Source organism: Canis lupus, chromosome 33 (genome assembly GCF_003254725.2).
Source record: "Canis lupus dingo isolate Sandy chromosome 33, ASM325472v2, whole genome shotgun sequence".
Lineage (NCBI taxonomy): Eukaryota > Metazoa > Chordata > Mammalia > Carnivora > Canidae > Canis > Canis lupus.
The window spans coordinates 30,365,393-30,378,688 of record NC_064275.1 but is presented as its reverse complement, the minus strand read 5'-3'; the positions used below and the strand labels follow the sequence as shown (position 1 = coordinate 30,378,688).

At 34.5% G+C, this 13,296-nt stretch overlaps 1 protein-coding gene across 24 annotated transcripts in view; it reads left to right on the top strand.

Moving 5' to 3' along the window:
* Positions 1-13,296, top strand: part of DLG1 (discs large MAGUK scaffold protein 1) — a 236,889-nt gene that overhangs the window by 78,980 nt on the left and 144,613 nt on the right. For all 24 annotated transcript variants that reach the window (XM_049105598.1, XM_025473488.3, XM_049105596.1 and 21 more), the window contains exon 5: positions 7,102-7,266. In XM_049105598.1, the coding sequence (XP_048961555.1) occupies positions 7,102-7,266 (165 nt within the window). The remainder of the gene's footprint in view (positions 1-7,101; positions 7,267-13,296) is intronic.

Below are 13,296 nucleotides of genomic sequence, written 5' to 3'. Positions count from 1 at the left end.
TTCTAAAATATCTTTGTCAAAAAAAATAATAAAATATCTTTGTCTTCATATTTGAAGTAAGATTGGTTTGTTTTAAGGTTCTGTAAACTGTGTAATGAATTTAGAAGCTTTCCATGTCCTCAGGAATGCAGGAATGAGCTATTTCTTGATAGAATTTAAAAGTACTTATAATACATTTACATTTATTATAATCATTCATTTTTTAATTCTTCCCATATTTTATACTTATTGTAGTTTTCATTCATGTATTTTAACTTTCTTCCCATTTCCTAACTTTTTAGTTTCAACCTTTTCCTGCATGCCTGCCTGCCTTTCTTCCTTTTAATTTCTTCTCCTAATGATTTGTGGGTGTTCTTTCTAAACAGGTCTTTACCATTGAATTTTAACAAATATTTGAAATATTTGTATCAACATCTTAAGTTTTATTTATCCCCATATTTACAAACACCCACTGTACCAACCCAGCATGTAAGTTTTTATTGAAATTTAGAAATTGGGTTCCAAATTGGTGGTGGTTCTGTCTCTGCATTCCTCAACACATAATCTTCATCTGTTTTAGAAATGAACATTAAAGCTCACCACGGCACTTAATGCTGATGTCTTACTGTTTTTCTTGTAACAAGTATGTTGGGGAACAATGCTAGGAAAGCATATATGGTGCAAAATATTTCTTTTTAATTTATTACAAGAACAACAAGTATTTATAGATTGAGAAGGTAGGTAAGAGGACATTTACAAACTAACAACTATGTTTATTCTACTGATCAGCATTAATTTAAAAACCTTATACTAGTAATTTAGTACCTTTTTAATTTTAATTTCAGCCATTTTAAATTTTCTAATAGATTCAGGAATCTGCATGTTTTCCATTATCAGAAAACTGATTAAGAAACATTTCTGAAAAATATGTGACAGCAGTGAAGTAGTAACATACTTACATTCCAAATTAAAATAGTTTTCAAGGGGCAGCCCCAGTGGCGCAGCGGTTTAGCGCCGCCTGCAGCCCAGGGCCTGATCCTGGAGACCCTGGATCGAGTTCCACATCAGGCTCTCTGCATGGAGCCTGCTTCTCCCTCTGCCTGTGTCTCTGCCTTTCTCTCTCTCTCTCTGCATCTCTATGAATAAATAAATAAATCTTTAAAAAAATAGTTTTCAAGTCGCAGCAGTCAGTAAGTAATGTTGCCAATATTGTTAACCAAGATTAAGAGCAATGGAAGTTTTGATACTGAAGATACCAACCTTAAAGACATAGAAAACAATGGGGAAATTTCTAAATGGGTATTTAGAATGTTCTTATTGTCATTTTTGAATCTCCCTCCTTCATCGCTAGCTAATTCTTTTCTAGTATAAGTGTTAGCTAAGTTAGACCATCCTTGTAGGAGGCTTAGTTCTGTGCATTCTTCTGTATTAGCAAACTGGTTTTATATGAAATTTTCAGTGTTAAATTTTTTTGGTAATTGGTTGAAATCAACCTTTAAATTATAAGAAGTGCAGATGAATAATACTGTGCAATGTAATTAATGGTGGGCCTGGAAAGCTACTTGGAAATACTTTCTCAATACTTTCCTTGTACCTCAAGGAATCCCTTTTTTGAATCATTAATAAAAAACTGAATTCTCTTTCTGGGAACCGTATATTGTTGTGTTCTTAAAATTGCCAGGTATAGGGGCACCTGAGTGGCTCAGTGGTTGAGCATCTGCCTTTGGCTTGGGTAATGATCCCAGGGTCCTGGGATTGAGTCCCACATCAGGCTCCCTGCATGGAGCCTTCTTCTCCCTCTTCCTATGTCTCTGCCTCTCTCTCTGTCTCTCATGAATAAATAAATAAAATCTTTTTTTAAAAAATGTGCCAGGTGTAAGGGGACTCAGAGTTTAGGAGATTCCTACTGGCTATAAATAAGACAGTTTGAGCTTTCAAAAGGATATTTGCACTGAGTTTAAGCCAATTAGCTAATGTGTAATCCATCCATTTATAGTGATATTTTATTATTTTAAATTTTTTAAACAATTTTATTTGAGTGAGAGAACGAATGCGGGAGGAACAGAGGGAAAGGAAGAAGCAGACTCCCTGCTGAGCAGGGAGCTGGATGCGAGGCTTAATCCCTTAATTCCTAGGACTTTAAAGTCATAACTTGAGCTGAAGGCAGCTGCATAGCCACCTGAACCACCCTGGAGCTCCTATAATAACATTTTAATAATTTTTAAATTAACATATTCACATACCATAACATTAATCCTTTTAATCCTTTTAAATTGTATAGTTCTGTGCACAAGGTTGTGCAGCCATCCTCACTAATTCCAGAACATTTTCATGACCCAAACAGAAACTCCTAACTCACTAGCAGTTGATTTCCATTTCTCCCTTTCCCAAGTCTTTGAAAATCACTAATCTACTTTCTGGTTCTATGAATTTGCCTATTCCAAACGTTACATATAAATGGAATTATACAGTACATGGCTTTTTGTATCTTTCTTCTTTCACTTAGCGTAATATTTTCAAAGTTCCATGTTGTAAAATGTATAAATACTTAATTACTTATTATAGCTAAATGTTCTATTGTATGAATATACCACATTTTATTTATCCATTTATAAATTGATAAACATTTGGATTGGTTTCCACTTTGGGGCTATTATGAATAATAATACTATGAATATTTGTGTGCAAATTTTTTTTTTTTTTTTTTTTTTTTTTTTTTTTTTTTTTTTTTTTTTCAGGTTGTGTGCAAATTTTTATGTGGATGCACCTTTTCAATTCTCTTGGATATATATGTAGGAGTGACATTACTCTTGTCATATGGTAACTCTTTTTACCTTTTGAGGAACTGCCAAACTGTTTTCCAGAATGGCTTCACTATTTCCAGAATGGCTATATTCCCCCCAGCAATGACAGTTCCTGTTTCTTCACATCCTCACCAATGTGTATTATTATTATTATTATCATCAGTTTTTTTGATTATGGCCATTCTGGTGGATGTGAAGTGATAGCTCATTGTGATTTTGATTTGCATTTCTGTGATAACTAATGATGTTGAACATCTTTGCATGTGCTTATTGTCCATTTGTTTATCTTCTTTGGAAAAATGTGTTTAAATCTTTTGCCATTTTAAAAATTGGAGTTTTTATTGTTGAGTTGTAAGAATTCATTATGTATTCAGGAGACTTACCAGATACCTTATGTATTCTAGATATGTTATCAAATACATGATTTGGAAACATTTTCTCCCATCTTGAGGGTTATCTTTTCACTTTTTTGATACACCCTTTGATGAACAAAAGTTTCTCATTTATATCAAGTCAAATTTATCTGCTTGTGCTTTTGTTGTTGTACGTGGGAGACCACTGTTGAATCCAAGGTTCTAAAATGTATATTTGTGTTTATTTCTAAGAGTTTTATGTTTTAGCTCTCATATTTAGGGCTTGATCCATTTTGAATTAATTTTTATACGTAGTGTTAGAATGAGGTCTTATTTAATTATTTTGCATCCAGTTGTCTCAGCATCATTTGTTGAAAAGACTATGCTGGGAATCCCTGGGTGGCTCAGCGGTTTAGCACCTGCCTTTGGCCCAGGGCACGATCCTGGAGTCCCGGGATTGAGTCCCATGTCGTGCTCCCAGCATGGAGCCTTCTCCCTCTGCCTGTGTCTCTGCCTCTCTCACTCTATGTCTATCATAAATAAATAAATCTTAAAAAAAAAAAAAAGACTATGCTTTCCCATTAAATTCTCTTGGTACCCATGTTGAACATCAGTTAACCATAAATATGATGATGTATTTCTGGACTCTTACTTAATTCTGTGCTGTTGATACGTGTCTGTCTTTGCACCAGTATCACAATCGTGATTAATACAGCTTTGTAGAATGTTTTTGAAATTGGGAAGTGTGGGTCCTCCACTTTTTTCTTCTGTTTAAAGATTATTTTGACTGTTCTGGGCCTTTTGCAACTCCATGTGAATATTAGGGCCATCATCTTGTCAAGTGCTGAAAAAAGGCAGAGAGCATTTTGATCAGGATTGCATTTAGTAATATCTAAAAACCTCTTAATTACTTTAAGAGGATGATAGAAAACCATTTTTTTTTTTTTAGTCTTCTTGAGAATGGTAAATAAAGGAACATTCATGTGTGAACCATATCAGTAGGTAAAGAGAAATACCCCATTATTATGTTTGCTATGTTTTTTAAAATGATTTATAAGGGTAGCTAATAGTGGCTAATAATTTTTTGGTTTTTATAAAATTTATTTTGGCTCGTTTGTGTCTTTTTCTTTATAAGTGTGTTTCTTGGGGGAGGAGAGAATATTACAGTTTATTTTGGTTTGGTGTTTATGCATACACATTCTCAGCCTGAGTTGAAAAATATACTTTTATTTTCTTCTCGTTCCTATAATTATGATTTCCTTTACTTTTGTGTAAGAGGTAAGGTAGATTTGGTTTTCTTAAAATTATGTTCCTTTAAAAATAGATTGCACAGAATTATATGTGTGTGAGAGAGTTAGAGACAAAGATTCTCTTGTAGATGAAAGCAAAATACCGTTCCCTAATGGACTAATATTCAATTAAAATTTGAAAAGACTTTTTCGTTTTTATACTAGTTAACTGAATAAGAAAACCAAACTAATTTTAGCCAAACAACTTTGGCTTTTCATTTTTACTTCACTTAACCAATTGTGTATTTAGAAATACAGCATTCAGCTGACATTGGGTTTAGAGATGAGCAAATCATTATTCAGGTTTCTTGTTCACCTAGTTCTGAATTACTAAACTTTTTTCTTTTTTGTAATGAAGTATAGATTACAAAAAATTTACCATTTAACCATTTTTAAGTTTATGGTTCAGTGGTATGAATATACATTCATTCACCTGATTGTGTAACCATTAGAACCATCCATCCCCATAACTGTATTCATCATATAAAAGTGAAACTCTATTAAATAATGTCAAAATTCTCCCCTCCCTGCAGCCCCTGGCAACAACCATTATAACTTTAGATCTTTATGATTTTGACTACAGTTGAGCCTTGAACAACATGGTTTTCAACTGCCAGGTCTCCTGATATATACAGCTTTTTTCAAATAAATACATGGGAAAATCTTTTAGAGATTTGCAGCAGTTTGAAAAAACTCACAGATGAACTGCATAACTTATATTAAAAACACTAAAAGTATTTATGAATGTATAATGTATGTTGATACTAGTGTTTTCATGATTAGAAAATTATAACTATATCATAATTATCCTTTATGATTTTCTTATCTTCTTTCTAGACTTACTGTAAGAATACAGTATATCATACATATGACACATAAAATATGTGTTAAGTGTTCATGTTAATAAACAATCAGTAGTAGGCTATTAGTAGTTAAACTTTGGGGGAGTCAAAGTTAGACACCGAGTTTTGACTGTGTAGGTGATTGGTGACCCTGACCCCTTGTTCAAGAATCAGCTGTACTCTGAGTACTTCATATAAGTGGAATTACACAGTATTTGTCTTTCTGTGACTGGCTTATTTCATTTAGCATAATGTTCACAAGGTTTCATCTCATGTAACATATTGCAGGTTTTTTTTTCTTAGGCTGAAAACACTCCATTGTATGTATATACCACATTTTGCTTATTCATTCTCCATTGATGAACACTTGGGTTTCTTCCATGTTTTAGCTATTTTGAGTAATGCTACTGTGAACATGGGTATACAAATCTCTCGTCAGGACCCTGCTTCCAATTCTTTTGGGTGTATACCCAGAAGTGGAATTGCTGGATTTATATGGTAATTCTATTTTTACTTTCTTGAGGAACCACCATCCTTCTTTCCACAGTAGCTGTACCGATTTACATTCCCAAAAATGCACGAGTGTTCCAGTTTCTCAGTATTCTCATCAACACTTGTTTTCTGTTTTTTGTTTTAAAGATTTTATTTATTTATTCATGAGAGACACAGAGAGAGAAAGGTAGAGACACAGTCAGAGGGAGAAGCAGACTCCATGCAGGGAGCCCGATGTGGGGCTTGATCCCGGGACTCCAGGATCACGCTGTGCGCCAAAGGCAGGCGCTAAACCGCTGAGCCACCCAGGGATCTCCATGTTTTCTGTTTTTTTTAATAGGAATCATCCTAATGGGTCTGAGGTGATATCTAATAGTTTTGACTTGCATTTCTGTAATAATTAGTTATGTTGAGCATCTTTTCATGTGCTTATCCATTCATTTACTTTAGAGGATTCTCTGGTTTAATGCCTATGTTTGAATTGAGTTGTTTGAGGGTTTTTTTGTTGAATTTTAGTTTTCTGTATATTTTGGATATTAATCCTTTAGATTTGCAAAACTTTCTCATTCTCTGGTTTAATGCCTATGTTTGAATTGAGTTGTTTGAGGGTTTTTTGTTGAATTTTGGTTTTCTGTATATTTTGGATATTAATCCTTTAGATTTGCAAAACTTTCTCATTCTGCCAGTTACCTTTTACTCTGTGGAGAGTGTCTTTTGATATGCAAAATTTTAAAATGTTTATGAAGTCCAGTTTGTTTCTTCTTTAGTTACTTGTGCCTTTGTGTCATACCCAAGAAATCATGGCCAAATGCAATGTCCTGAAGCTTTTGTGTACCATGTTTTCTTTTAAGAGTATTACCGTTTTAGGTCTTACATTTAGATCCTTGATCCATTTTGAGTTAATTTTTACCTATTGTAAAAATTAGGTGAGTATCAGCTATGATGAATACAAATGGTGAAGTTAACCTGAAGCAATTACAATTTACATCCCAACTTTCTCCCTTAGAAGTTGTAGGCCTTCAACAGACTCCAGAGTTCCAGAATAGTTTAGGCAGATTCTGCCTGTGTAATTGTTGTCTAAGTGGAAAGACAAATTCTTTGTGCTTCCTACTTGGCCATCTTCTTATAATCTGAATTATTTTTAATAATCAAATAATTTTATTAAAAATTGGCATGACTTTAAAATGGAAGCCTATTTCTCTCAGACTTTATGTATTAAGCCATACAATACACTTTTCATATAGTTAAATATTATTGAGTATTTGGCTTCATTAAACCATGATTTGAATTGAACTCACTTTGCTTTTCAGGATATTTTCATATTTAATCATTTTCTTTACAGAAATACCGGTATCAGGATGAAGACACACCCCCTCAAGAGCACATATCTCCACAAATCACTAATGAGGTGATAGGTCCGGAATTAGTTCATGTCTCAGAGAAGAACCTGTCAGAAATTGAGAATGTCCATGGATTTGTTTCCCATTCTCATATTTCACCAATAAAGGTAAGATGGATAACTTTGTTGCTATGAACTCTATATTACTTTTGTTCCTAGTATAGCTCATGCTCAGAGAGAACTCTTCTTTTGTGTAGAATTTTTACCCCTTGGTGATGATGGTTTATTAGTTAGAAGGAATTTCATAATATTTATTAGCATTCTAAAAACATTTTTAAAGATATATTTTATAAATGAATTTTATTCAGTGATACTATCTTTAAGCCTAATGATGCTATCTTGAAGCCTAAACAAAAGGAAATAACTGTAATATTTCAAATACTTCACAATGAAATATTTTTTAAATGTTTTGAATATTAGTAGGTATAGGGTGCTTGGGTGGCTCATTCAGTTAATTGTCTGCCTTTGGCTCGGGTCATGATCCCAGAGTCCTGTGATCAAGCCCTGCATCAGGCTCCCTGCTCAGTAGGGAGTCTGCTTCTCCCCCCCCCCCCCCAGCTTGTGTGCTGGCACTCTCTCTCTTTCTCTCTCTCTCTCAAATAAATAAATAAAATCTTCTAAAACTAAGAAATAAATATTATTAGATATAGAGAAAGAAAGAGTATTAACTCCCCTCAGAAATAACCACAATCCTGGTTTCTTATAAAGCTCTACCACATATTTAGATCTCCAGTCAATATATTGTTTATTTTGCCCATCTTAAATTTTATATAAATGGATTATACTGTATATAATCTGAACTTGACTTTTTGGCTCAGCATTACATTTCTGAGATTGTTTTCACTGCTCCAGGATTTTTTTTCTCTTACTATTATAATTTATCTTACTTTTGATGGATGTTGAATTATTTTCAGAATATTACTAATATAGAAAGTGTTGTTAAAAACCAGGTTATGGGGACACCTGGGTGGCTCAAGCGGTTGAGCATCTGTCTTGATCTCAGGGCGTGATCCTGGAGTCCCGGGATCAAGTCCCACGTCGGGCTTCCTGCATGGAGCCTGCTTCTCCCTCTGCCTGTGTCTCTGCCTCTGTCTCTCTCTCTCATGAATAAATAAATAAAATCTTAAAAACAAAAAAAAAAGATTCTCTTCTAAAAAAAACAACTAGGTTATGTATACCTATCTTTGTGCTTGTGTATACTTATCTTTCCAAGTGGTTATATAATTTACATTCCAGCAGCAATGTATTTAATGGTTATTCAGGTTTTCTATTCTGTGATACAACCTCTGAAGATTTTCGCTCATTTTTGTCCTTAATTCTTTTTACTAATCTGTACAATCTTTTTTTTTTTTTTTTTTAAAGATTTATTTATTTAGAGCAGTAAGTAGAGGGAAGGACAGAGGGAGAGAGAAAGAGAATCCTTAAGCAAACTCTGCTCTGAGTATGGAGCCCAAGATGGGGCTTGATCCCAGGGCTCTGAGATCATGACCTGAGTTGAAATCAGTAGTCAGCCACTTAACCAGATGAGCCACCTATGTGCCCCTACAAGTTCTTTATATACTCTGGTTACTAATCATTTGTTGGTTGTATGTATTGTGAGTAAGGATAATTTTTTCCTAGTAAAACTTAACCTTTGTTTTATAATTCTCTCTGGGGGATCATTTCTTATTTCTAGTAAATATTTTGATGGTTATAGTACCATTTAGATTTTCTGTTAATACTTTTGCTAGGTTATTTCTTCTAGGAATTTGTCCATTTTATATTTATTTCAAAATATTAATATCATGGGAGTTTTGTCTATAGCTTATTTAGGTATGGCCCCCTTTTTTTGTTCCTAATAATGTTTATTTGTGCCTTGTTTTTTTTTCCCCTTGATCAGTCTTTTTTTCTTTTTTTTTTTTTAGATTTTATTTGAGAGAGAGTATGTGAGTATGAGCAGGGGGGAGGGGTAAAGGGAGAGGGAGGAGCAGACTCCCCACTGAGCAGGGAGCCTAATGATGCAGGACTCAATCCCAGGGTCATGACCTGAGCCAAAGGCAGGCGCTTAACCAGCTGAGCCACCCAGGTGCTCCCCCTTGATCATTCTTGCCAAATAATGTTTTTTTCAGAGATTCATCTCTTTTTCAAAAAGTCTTCTTGGTTCCTTCCCCCATGTGCTGCGATCCCCACCCTCCCTGTTTTCACACATACTTTACCTGCATAACATGTGTTCATGCACATCTATAAATATAAATGTATGGATAGCCTACATATAAATTAAGGTTGTGTTTGGTAGAAGCAAGCTGATCTTACCTTGCAAGACAAAATGAGAGATACAGAGAAGAAAATTTTGGTTGGCTATTAGTGACAGAGACTGTTCTTTTCTCTTTCTTCCCTTCCTTACCATTATTATTTTTTTCTCTTCTTTCTTTGAGTGTATTCTGTTTGGGTTTTTTGGTTTGTTTGTTTTGGTTTCCTGATTTAAGTTGTTTGCTAATTATAATAGTATTAGCCTTTTCTAATAATATTTGATTTTGTAAACTTTTCTTTAAATACCACTTTACTGGGATCCCTGGGTGGCTCAGCAGTTTAGCGCCTGCCTTTGGCACAGGGCATGATCCTGGAGTCCTGGGATCGAGTCCCACATCAGGGTCCCTGCCTGGAGCCTGCTTTTCCTCCCTCTGCCTGTGTCTCTGCCTTTCTCTCTCTGTGTCTCTCATGAATAAATAAAATCTAAAACAAAACAAAACAAAAAAAAACCCCACACAAACCATTTTACTTTATCTCACAAGTTATAACATGTAATGTTTTTTATCGTTCTAACATTTTCTTTTATTCCCTATTGTGATTTTCTTTTGCTCTATGAGTTATTTAGAAGTATGTTTCTTAATTTTTAAACATAATGATACAGGCAGTCTGGATCTGACATCCCAGAAGGGGGTGTCCTGCAGGACCAGCCAAGAGAGTGCTTGGCTTCATGCAGGATAGAAATCAAACATAAGCTGGAGAAAGTGAAAGAAGAAGTGACAGAGAATAGCAAGTAGAGTGTCTGGAAGACTCTGAAGGGAAAGGAGAATGAGTCTCTTTATCATGTGGGGCCCAGGGATTGTATTGGAAAGGGGTCCAGAATAGGTGTTCCTTCAGGAATCCTGGGTAGGGTCCAATCAGAGGCGAATAACAGGTGAATAACAGGTGTTACTTTATAAATCATTGAAGTTAGAAGGTATTGATATTAGTGTCAGCCGCAGTTTTTTCAAAGCTAATGTCCTGGAACATGTTTGGGATTCGACTCTTCTTAGATGTTATCAGGTGTTTGGGGGCCTAGGACAAACTTCAGAGAATGATTAGCTTTCTTGCTTCCCCTCCTTAGATTGGGAACATAACTTCTTTGATTTTTACTGAAATGCAAAATATGGAACATAAGTAAATGGGGCCTAGCAGAAAAACAGCAGAAATGGAGGCTTTCTAAAATGTAGTTCTTTCAGCTTCTCTATCTCAATAGGAGACCTTTATTCTTTTCATATCTTTCATCATAGATTTTTCATCATATTTGCTTGGAAGTTACTTGTTTCTTTTCTTTTAATGATTATCCTAGAAATTTTAATATAATTTTTAACTTAAAGCTGTAAAAAGACTTAAAATCTGAAGTTAATAGTTAATCTTCTGTCCTCGTTCTGAATAACAGGACTTTAAAACACTTGAATTCTAAGCACTGTCCTGCTTTATATGCTGTTCTTGTCTATTCCTATTTTCTCTCGACTGAATTAACATATAACTTTAGTCAAGAAACTCTCCCAGGTTAGTATAATTCTTTGTTTCTGGTGTTTTGTGTTTCTGGTCATTCTGATTGTTACACACTATGCAAAGCCAGTTTGCACACACTCAACTCCTCACTCTTTTGGGTAGAGTGTTTTGGTAGTTACTTCCATGTGTACAGATTCTGACAGGAGTGTGGGTAGTAAGAGTCCCACCTCCATTTTAAAAGCTGAATGTAAACAAACTGGTGAACATTTTAGCAAATTGACAACTTAAAGTAAAAATGAGGAGTCCTGTTAATTTCATTTCAGGAGAAGATTGATAGCCTCTGGCCCTTGGATTCAGTGCTCATGGTCACTGTTTTTTTCTTTTTTCTTTTTTTTTAAAGATTTTATTTATTTATTTATTCATAGAAACACAGAGACACAGAGAGAGAGAGGCAGAGACACAGGCAGAGGGAGAAGCGGGCTCCATGCAGGGAGCCCAATGTGGGACTCGATCCCAGGTCTCCAGGATCATGCTCTGGGCCGCAGGTGGCGCTAAACTGCTGCACCACTGGGGCTGCCCCTCATGGTCACTGTTAAAGAGGTTTAAGACAAACTAGATTATTTGTTCACTTATGTACCTATTGTCTGTTTCCTATAGAAAGTAAGCTTCACAATGAAGCTAGCTTCATCTTCACAACAATGAAGAAGGTTGTGGTAAAGATTAAAAATCCATGTAAAGCCTTCATGGTTGATCATGGCCATTGCTTAAGATTGAATGCACCTATAGCCAGTATGAGTCTCTGGCAGATGTGAACTTCTGCATTGACTTGTCAGGTGTAAAATTTTTTAAACTTTTGATAAAGTTGATTATATGATTTTTGGGAAAAAAACATCTGTTAAAATATTAGTTTTGTTTATCAGGTAAGAACTACATTTAGTAAACATTTATTAAACATCTATGCTAATAGCTTTGTTAGATTTCAGTGATTAGTATTTTTTATGGAGAGATATAAAGAGAAAAAAATTTGGAGTATTCTGAAAAAAAGAAAATTGACATTTGGACAGGGTATTAAAGGTGTGGACAAGATGCCAGTTCAGAGGAGGAGCCAGTTACTGAAGCAAACAAGTATAGTAGCAGGGTGATAATCAGAGGAAACTGTAAAAATGCAGGAAGGTTTATGGTACTGTAGCTTAGGGAACTGTTAGCAAATGGGGGCCTCAGTCCTAAGCTGATAAGTGGCCCTGTGAAGGGTTTGCCACCATGAAATGGACTATGAAATAATCTATCAGGTTCTTGTGGAACTGGTGCTGATTCTCATTACTGAAATAATGAAATAAGATAGTGATTGAAAGTTACTTTATTCAGGTTTTATTTGGCCTAAAGGTACTATGATTTAAGACTCTGAAAGGGAAGCTTTTTTGCCAGAGCTGGGCAGTTTCAAGGAAGAAATTGGCAATATAATGGTGAAAAATTGTGTGGAAGAAAAGGATGCAGTGCGTAAATTTTTATGGTATATAAGAATTCTTTAAAGAAAGCTTAATTTTAAATAGTTACGAATATGATAGTATATCATAATAATAATAATAACAGTGTCAGGATTCCTAAAATTGAAATTGAACTGGGAATTAGGGAAAATGGTCAGAACAGTAAATCAAACAAATAAAACTGAGCCTATTTTAAAATAGATTTAAATCAGGGTGAAGTGACAAAGAAGAGAGTAGGTGCTCTGCTTATTACGGGATGTTGTGTTGAACATTGAGGAAATTAAAGAATTCATATTTGGCTTTTGTTTTCAATGGCAGGGAAAATTATGTTCCAATCAGTATGTGCAAAGTAAACATAGTTAATTAAGCAGGACTTGAAATCAAAGATAGAACAGAGTGTGTGAGCAGATAATTATTTTAAATAAGTATGTCTCCTAGCCTGGATGCATTTCATACAGTCATACTGAGTATACTATCAAATAAGGTCACCAGCACTAGTTGGTAGTTTTTCAAATATTATATGACTTGAGGGCAGCAGAAAGATAGACATAAGCAAATACATGCCTGTTGAATATAGAATCCTTCCCATTTTGAGTATATTAATGGGTACTTTTTTGAAATCAATTTTGTTTTTACATCTCTGGAATATATTAAAATGTTAAATTTTATCTTAGCTTTTTTGGATGGCCCTGGTATATTAAGGTAAGCTTGTAGCTTGCATATGATTTGACCACAAGATGGTGCTCTTACAGAAGGATTTGTGTGTGTGTGTATGTATGTGTATATATATATATATGTGTGTGTGTGTGTATATATATATATATATATATATATATATATATATATATGAACAGAGTTTTTCTAAGCAAATAACCAGTCTGTGTCATAAATCTTCTCAGCTTAGTCTTATCCTAGGAGAAAACTCCTAGAA